Source organism: Perissodus microlepis, chromosome 15 (genome assembly GCF_051167445.1).
Source record: "Perissodus microlepis isolate ML-2025 ecotype Zambia chromosome 15, ASM5116744v1, whole genome shotgun sequence".
Lineage (NCBI taxonomy): Eukaryota > Metazoa > Chordata > Actinopteri > Cichliformes > Cichlidae > Perissodus > Perissodus microlepis.
In genome coordinates this window covers 29,591,405-29,600,616 of record NC_140475.1, presented here as the reverse complement: position 1 = coordinate 29,600,616, position 9,212 = coordinate 29,591,405, and the positions used below count along the sequence as shown (strand labels likewise).

Sequence of the window (9,212 nt, the reverse complement as noted above, 5' to 3'; positions counted from 1 at the left end):
AGCATTGCAGCCATGGGTCACTGTGAGCATCACAGGGAAGGTTGAAGCCGCCCACTGCACCTGTAAGGCCGGAGTCGCGGAGACCTGCACCCACGTCACTGCTCTTCTGTTTAATGTAGAAGCAACAGTGTTGATCTGTGGCACAAGGACTGTTACAGATGAACCTGCATACTGGGTTTTGCTGGGTAATGTGACCAAGATACAGCCAGAGGTTGGCCATAAGATAGACGTCTCCTCTTCAGCTGCCCAAAAAAAGGCTCTCGATCAAAACATAAACAGACATCCATATTGAAAGGTAAAAGGAGCCGTCCTCAAAAAAGAAAAATCCCACCTGCTACTGTGGAGGAGTTGTCACTGCTATAATGCCATAATGTTTTATCTAGGGGTCTAGATTTATGCCTGTAGTGCACTGCCGTGTAAATAATTTGCATTTACTGAATATGTACTGACTGAGTCCCACTGTTCAAAAGTTGAATAAAGAAACAAACTAATTTTTGCCTCTTTTTTTTTTATTAAAACCACTTTATAGAACATCACATCAGTTACAGTGTAGAATCCATGTCATTTATAGTTTATAAAAGACAAAATGTTTACATAAAATCATGACAGTGTTTACATGATATCACCCACTACTAACATTACTTTATTTACTGTATCTTTTGAAGAAAAAAAATACCGCTATTTATACAGCAAAAGACTTAAGAATATTTAACAGGAACAGGTTTCATTTTTCCCTGGTTTTATTATCACACTGTTCACCAAACGCAGCAAACCTTCACCATCTTATCCTGAAGGGTCACCTCTTCACCCTCACATGGAAGAAGTAATCTGATTGGCATGGTGGTATGTTTGAAGCAGGTCCCTTGTGTAGCGCTGGAACCCAGTCATGATGTTTCATCCATTTCATACACTGAAAAAAATGTTTTTTTGGCCCTGTAATTATTATTTCAATTAGCTATATAAATTTTACAAAAAAATACAAATTCAGTGCTATTACTTTAAAATAGCAGTTTTTCTTGTAGTGCATTACTTGAGGATTGTTTGTAATTATGTGTCCTCAGTTTTGTATGTAAATTGAATCATTCGATCCAAGTAATATTCATTAAACCAGTTCATTGGCTTAATTAGTTGCTATTTCCAAGTAAAATGTAATGGAGTGACATCAGTGAATATGGCCACCTTCTCTGCATTCGGAGCATGACGTCAAAGCCCCTCCCCACATTTGAGCGGTCTTTCTTCAGACATACCATGGTCCACATTTCGACGGTTGGCAGACTTGACGGAAACGGGAAGAAGTGGAACCATGAATGTAAGTTTTAAGCGGAACAAACTTTGTACGTTCCTGTTGGCTCACCTACTTAAGTCAGTTTCTCCGCACTGAAAGCAGCTGCGCTAGCAAATAGTGTATTTTCCTGCTAGACTTGCTGACTAACTTTCCTGGCAGGAGGTATGTCCAGAATTTCCCACAGCACTTTACAGCTTAGATGGCCACCTAAACAACACACGCCTGCTGCCTTAACTAACGTCTTTGTGAATAAAACGACCACGGTCCAGTTTAAAATAATTGCTGCACCATGAGGTGTATTTTGAAAAAAACAAACAAAAAAAAACAAAACGATGTACGCACTCGATTTCACTCAAGTCTTCATATTGACCTGTTTTAAATTTGACACCGAGCTGACATATGTAAAAAAAAAAAAAAAAATTAATATCAGTGTGCATCCTTGAGTTAGTAGAAATTAGTTGAAAAGCATATAGATAACCTTTTTTCTTTTTTTTCTTTTCTTTTTTTACAGAACATAGGACCTTCTGACTGCTAATTTGAACTCCACAAGGTAAGATCAAATTAGTAACGATTAGGTTTAACTTGTCACATAATTTCTTTGTGTGGCAGTTTGGTTTAATTTTGAGATGGTCAATTTGTCTGTTTAAGGTGCCACAACATGAGATGGATGTGTAAGATATGTAGCTTTGAGTCAGAGAAGAGGTTGGGATTGTTAAAACACTACAGACTAAAGCATGGAAATGGTGGTCGCAGCCAGTCAGTCCCTTGTCTTCACACTGATTGCCCTTGCTCGTTTAAAACATTTAATGCCCTTAAGACCCATTTGTCTCGACACCATGTGAAGATGGTCACACAAAGTGGACCTCTTTCATTTACTTGTCTACTTTGCTGCTCTGTTTTTTTTAATTCAGAGAAGCAGTATTTTGAGCATCTTAACAACCACTTAAGGAAGTTTGAAGTAGTTGCATGTGTCTTCAAAAACTGCAACTTCAGTACAAATATTTATTCCACCTTTGCTACACATAGACACAGAAAACACCAGTCACACCCTCTTGAGGATTTTAAAACTGAAGTATTAAAAAGCAAACCTAATGAACCCATGTTTGCTCAGGATGAGACCTGTGTGAAGAGAGCTCAGAGCTTTGGAATGGGGAACCACAGGAGTTGTCTCAAGATATAAAAGAGAAATTTGGCCATCTATTTTTAAAGTTAGAAAGCATGTTCAATGTCCCAAACAAATGCATTGATGAAATAGTAGATGAGCTTCAGTTTATATCCACCTCTGCATCTGGTCCACTTTTAAGAGATGTGGTGGTGTCCACCTTGAAAAGCCATAATTGTGATCTGGATCCAGCCATTATCTCAGATTTAGTGAAAAATCTTTGTGAGACACACCCTATAAGTACTGCCTTGGGGACAGGTGGCCCTTTCACAACTTATTACAAGAGAAGAGAATTTATGAAGAAGCATTTTTCAGTTGTTGAACCAGAAGAACACATACTTGATAAAAAAAAGGGCAAAACCTTCCAGTATGTCCCAATATTGCCCTCCTTGGTGCAGGTCCTAAGTAAGTCTTTTCAAGAAAACACATTTGAAGGTGAAAAAAAAAAACTGAAAATGACTTTAAGTACCAGACATTTCGTGATGGATCTCACTATCAAAACAACAAGTTTTTCTCTGTAGAGGAGAACAGAGTGAGTCTCATCCTGTACGTTGATGACTTTGAGGTATGTAATCCTCTTGGGACATCTCGAAAAAAGCACAAAGTCACAGCTGTCTATTGGGTGTTGGGAAACATTCCGGTGCAGTTACGTTCCACATTGACATCAATCTACCTTGCAATTCTGTGTAAGGCTGAAGACACCAAGCAGTTAGGATTCCAGCGAGTTTTAGAGCCACTGTTAACAGATATCCAAAACTTGGAGAAAGATGGTCTTTTTGTTCCAGCATTAGGGAAAGCCATTAAAGGGACTGTGGTCAGTGTGGTTGCAGATAATTTGGGGGCGCACTCTGTGGCAGGATTTGTCGAAAGCTTTGCAGGGTCATACATCTGCCGGTTTTGTGTTGGGGAGCGATCCAAGTTTCAGTCCAATGAAGTGAGATCTGGGTCTTTTCATCAAAGAACCAAAGATCAACATACACTGCATGTACAGACAGCTGTGTCTAGTCCAGATCACCCTCATTGTTATGGTGTAAAAAAAACAGTGTGCATTGTCAGAAAAACTTGAGCATTTTCATGTTACATCTGGTTACCCTCCAGATGTTTTACATGATCTGCTGGAGGGCATTGTTCCAGTGGAACTGTCTTTGGCATTTGATAACTTGATCAAGAAAAAATATTTTTCTCTCATGGAACTGAATGATGCCATTTCCAATTTCCCATACAAGTGGAGTGATAAAACAAATCGCCCTCATCTCATTCCTGCTAACTTTTCGACTCGAAAATCAGTAGGGGGCAACGCACATGAAAATTGGTGCTTATTACGTCTTTTGCCTCTGATTATAGGTTTAAAAGTACCCCAACAAGAGCCTGTATGGCAGATGCTGATGACACTGAAAGACATTGTGGACCTTGTCATGTCTCGAGCCCATACTGAAGAAAGCATTTGCTATCTTGACAGCATCATTTCAGAACACCGAAGCAGATTCCTTGATGTTTTCCCCCAACATAAGCTCATTCCCAAGCACCATTTCCTTGAGCACTATCCTCAGCTCTTTCGGGAATTTGGCCCCCTAGCTGCCCTCTGGACAATGAGATTTGAGGCCAAACACACTGGTTGTTTCAGGAATATTTTGCTGTCCCTTGCAAATAAGCACCAGCTCATGGTTGCATATCATCAATCACATTCTGTTAAACCATCACTTGCAGTCACAAAAACAACAGAGGTCTCTTTAGATGTGCTTAAGGATGATCTAAAAGACCTGGTGAAATGCAGATTCCCTGCTGTTACAGCTGTGCATGTTGCCAATAATGTGTGCAGTTTAGGCACCAACTATGCAGTGGGAATGTTGTTGTGTTGTGGTTCCACTGCAGGACTGCCTGACTTTTCTGAAGTGTTACAGATAATGGTGATTTGTAACAAACTGACTTTTTTCGTGAGACAACAAAATACATGGTACAATGAACACCTGAGGAGTTATGAGCTGGAGAACACAGGGAGTGTGCAGTTACTTGAGCAAAGAGAGCTTAAAGATTTTTATCCTTTGGCTTCATACACCCTTGCAGGAAGAAGCCTGACAACTTTAAAGCACCACATTTGCCTATCCTTTTGAAATGTGAGGAGAGAAGCTTGTGAATAAATGTCTGTGTATTTCTCTTCTCTGTTGTTGCAGCTTCTTCCTGTTGATATGGCACCCTCAGCGAAACTGCGGATAATTTTTGGGGAGGATGATGTCCACAAAGTACTTTTACCTGCAGGCATCCCAAGCACACTTCAGGACCTCAATGATGTTCTTCGAGAGACATTTGATATTACAGGACCATTCACTGTTATGTACCAGGACATGGATTTCGACGGTCAGTTCTTCACTTTGACCTCGATTGAGGAAGTACAAGATAAAGCTAACCTCAAAGTAGTAAAAACTGAACCAGTAATCTTGAGTCTCACTACTGTGGACATGTCAGAAGTCGAATCTCCAGTTCCACTATCTACAGAAGCAAGCTCCTCCTCATCTGTATGCGACACAATCCTGTTGTCCTCCCCAGATGAGAGTGGACCATCCTACAGGTCTAAGCCATGGCCATTTAAGTTTGAAATACCAGACTTCTCTTATAATATAGACCTTGCACTGGAAGCAGGAAAGCAAGCTTATGAAAATGATGGCACACTTTTGAACAACCCAAGCGTAACTAGTAGCATTCTTGAGAAGGTTGCAGAGACTATATTTGGCTTCACAGCATATCCAACTGGTGTCCAGATTTTAGCTGTTGCTGAAGCCTTGGTAGCAAAATACCCATGCCTCAAAGAGCCAGGGTCTTTTAATGGCCTATATGATTGGCAACAGAGGATAAAGTATAAAATGGGCAACTACAGGGCAAAGTTAAGAGGTCGCCAATTAGCCATTCCAGAGCTCGAGGTGAACACACTGAAGAGATGATGCTCCAGTGAAGAGGGTTCACTTAAAGGCTTTAAAAGGGCAAAAAAAGCTGAAGTCAACTATCTGCCACCACTGCCATTCGGTGAGACTGAGGAAACCTTAGAGATGGAGAGACTAGATTTGCTGAAGGAAATGAAGAAGAAGAACAATGAGAGGGCAATTAATGAGAAAATGGAGAAGTCTTTTGCTATGAGAAGAAAAGAGGTTGTCAAGGATTGCCCCGCAATCCAAGACCTCTTAGAGAGGTGGCCTTCTCTGTTCTGTGAAAATCAGGTAAATCCAGTTCTTGTTCATGCAGCAACTAAGTGTATGTGAGATCTCATGAGTCATCTTTGACAGGATTTTGTGTTTTTATCTCTCATTTCAGATCAAAGAGGAGTTTAAGCGAATAACCACAATTCATCTGGAGCGAACGTTTTTGTCCAGATTGGACGGGTACACCACCAAACTCCTGGAGATATTTCGAAGGAAGGGCAAAATAAAACCAATGTTGGACTCACCGAATAAGGTAAAATTATTATTTTAATTACATAATCTAATGGAAAAGATGAGGTCATACACACTGAGAATGTATCACTCTTATTTAAAGGACAAGTTTGTTATTTTACACTTAAAGCTTTGTTTTCAGATTGTTTATGATGAAATTGAACGATTTTGATTGAAATTTGGACACATGCTGCTGGCCCGAGCTTTTTTGGTTTCTGTGGTAGCACACCCCAACCTCCACAATGGCTTCATACAAAGACGTGAAACTCACCGAGTGGTCAGGGGTGTTCACTGATATGTTCACACACAAATCACTGCAAAAATGCTTTCCAACAGGTGTTTTACCATTTGTTGTAAAACTGTGGACCTATTTTTTGAAATACCTCACACCTGTACATTCTTCCGCCGAGAGCTTGAATAATAGAATAGAATAGCAACGGACTAATACCGTACATCACAGCACATCTAAAAGAAGTCAATGGAGTTGGACAAAAACTACAATAAAAACCAGTTGGAAAGTATCTTTTGCAGCGATTTTTGTGTGAACATATCAGTGAACACTCCTGACCACTCGATGAGTTTCACGTCTTTGTAAACGACAGTTTTATGCGTTTTAGGAAGGATTGTTCCAGTGCACCTATGAAGCCATTGTGGAGGTGGGGGTGTGCTACCACAGAAACCAAAAAAGCTCGGGCCAGCAGCATGTGTCCAAATTTCAATCAAAATCGTTCGATTTCATCATAAACTGAAAACAGGGCTTTAAGTGTAAAATACTGAACTTGTCCTTTAATCTGATCAGTGTCTCTGTTGGCTGAAACTGTTCTCCTGATCCTGACACTGTGGCCACAATTAACAATTTATGCACATGATTGTCTCTACAAGTGTATACAAACCTGTCATCTCTCCCTTAATATGCGCTCAAAAGCAGAGAAATTTACAGAATTTTCAAAGTGACCCTCTGAGTGCAGCGAGATCCCTTCCTGCTGCCCATAGACTCCAATATAATTATTTCCCAAAATATTACTCTTGTGTGTGGGAATTCCTGTCCTTGACTGGTTAATATTGTGATAGGAGGTACTGATATGTTGCGAAAAATTCATTTGCATGTCCAGTGATGAGGCAGAAAACTTTCCTCACTGGGCAGAGACAGTTTCTGGACCCACAGATTATGACATGCACTGGACTCTTGTCTTAACACACATCGTTGAGAAATTCATGTTAAGTTGCACGCTTCACAACGTTAGAATGTAGCTGCAGGCTTACATTCTCCATGGGTAACTTTCTGTTTACATCTGTATGTGCTGTTATGTATGTATGTTACATATGTTATGTTGTGTATTTTCTGCAATAAATTTTCTTTTTGGGTTTAATAGCATCATGTCGATGGCAGAAGGGACATTATCATTCGTTGCTTAGTTGAGTATCTTGGAGAGAGTGGAGAGGAGCTGATCAAAGACCATCAGGTATCTGATGATCATAATGACTGTATTAAAATTATTGTCTAACCTTATAATCTGGTCTTCACTTGTGATGATATATTGAAGGTCAAAGATTCTCTACACTTGTGATGTTTTTTAAAAAAGACTCAAGATTAATATTTTTAATCAGGCTTTTATTTCTTCAATCTTTATGCTCTTACCCTTTATTTTTTAAATCATATTTAATCTTTATCTTATCTGCCTTAAACTTTAACTTGCCTTTTTTTTCTGATTTTTTTCCTGACTATTTAACGATCACTTATTAACTTTATTTTATGAGCAAAAGAGTATTTAATTTGATTATACCTTTATAACCTATTTTAATGATTTAATGGTTCTGGTCTACCAACACGCGTGCCGTCCCATGGACAGCTCCAGGCTGGATGGCCCCCAAAAGTGATTTTCTTTGTCTCAGGGTCAGCCTCTGTGAAGCACGTTCTGTAACTTTACGTATGAAAAGTGCCATATGAATATTGTTTGATTTGAGTATACTAAATTGAATATACCTCTTTTTTATTTTTACATTTTTTTCTCTTAACCTTTTCTTTTACTTGGAATCTATTCTAGTTATTTCTAATTGTGGTTTGTTTGTTTTCACAGAACGTCAGCCAAGAAGCATTGAAAGAGGACTGCAGTAATCACATGATGAAGATCATCGTAATCCATCCCAATGTGGCACAGGAAAATCAAGATCCTGTGAACGTGTTGGTCATCATTGAGGGGACAGAAATTCTGGAGGACTGCGGAAGAGTGACAAACGCTTGCCTCCTGCTCATGGGTGTCATCTATGCTGTCAACTTAAGTTACCCACTGAAACTGAAATATACGTTTGAGGTATTTCAGAAGCGGTTTCTTGAGCTTGACATCCTTAAAATGTCACCAAAGGTCCAGTCTCTCCACAAGAAACTTTTATCGTGAGTGTTCCAGTGTTATTTGTGCTTTTGTCCAGCACAATTAATTTGTTTGCATTTTGTCTGTTTTCTGACAGTAATTTCAAGTGTTGCTCAGTTTTATACAAGTTCTTTCTGTCCTGAACGTTCTGAGAATGTCTGCAAAGGTAGTGATTGCAACTGTTAATGGACAGAGTTGATGTATGTGTTCTGAAAGTTGATTAGAAGAAAGGGGACAGTGCACACTGAGTTTTTGAATAGCATGTTTTTTTTTTTTGTATATGTGTATATGCTCTGTTTTGAAATTTGCGAGCAAGAAGTTCTATGGCCATGTTTTTTGTGGTTATAATGTTATGTAGATATTTTAAATATATCTATGCCATTTCAACTGTGAAATAAAAGTGTCCCTTAAGCTGCAAATATTTGTTTTGGAAAATATTGATTTATTATTTAATAGAATAATAAGAATATTTATTCAATTCGATTAATATTAACTAGTACATTCATAATAAATATTACTTAATAATTACATAGAATATAACAAAGAAAAGATGAGTAAGAAACACAAAGAAATATCAGCAATGTTCACTTGGGTTTTGTAATTGGATGCAATGGTATTCTGAGTAAAAGTTACAATCTATAGATGAGTATTGCCAGTGCAATTTACTTGTGTATTTCACATAAAAAATAGATGGTTCTAGTAAGTAAATATTACTTAGAAATAGCCCGAGTAAAGATTACAAGCACTTTCTGTGTGGAAAAAGTTGCCTAGCTTTTTTTAAGTAAATGTCACTCCAATTTTTTTTCAGTGTAGGCTGGTTTGCTGCAATAATGCCAAATAATTAGCAACTCTATAAATAGAAGGTAGTTCTGCAAAATCACTCAGTAGGATGTTTGTTCTAATTTGCTATGAGCTCAGAGTGCATCGAAAATAAGACTAATAGGCTATAAAGAGTGATATGAACATATTTAGAA

At 38.6% G+C, this 9,212-nt stretch overlaps 1 protein-coding gene and 1 long non-coding RNA gene across 2 annotated transcripts; both read left to right on the top strand.

Annotated features, from left to right (window-relative positions):
• Positions 1–1,113: 1,113 nt before the first annotated feature.
• LOC146372375 (uncharacterized) lies at positions 1,114–5,042 on the top strand. Its single transcript, XR_014802819.1, has 3 exons — positions 1,114–1,309; positions 1,797–1,835; positions 4,619–5,042. It is a non-coding gene; the product is annotated as an uncharacterized LOC146372375 (long non-coding RNA).
• Positions 5,043–5,396: 354 nt separating this feature from the next.
• On the top strand, positions 5,397–8,999 carry LOC146372374 (uncharacterized). The gene is made up of 4 exons (XM_084954362.1): positions 5,397–5,656; positions 5,751–5,891; positions 7,243–7,332; positions 7,948–8,999. Exons 1-4 carry the CDS (start codon positions 5,489–5,491, stop codon positions 8,263–8,265), a joined length of 717 nt encoding a protein of 238 aa, XP_084810488.1. The 5' UTR covers positions 5,397–5,488; the 3' UTR covers positions 8,266–8,999.
• Positions 9,000–9,212: the final 213 nt, after the last annotated feature.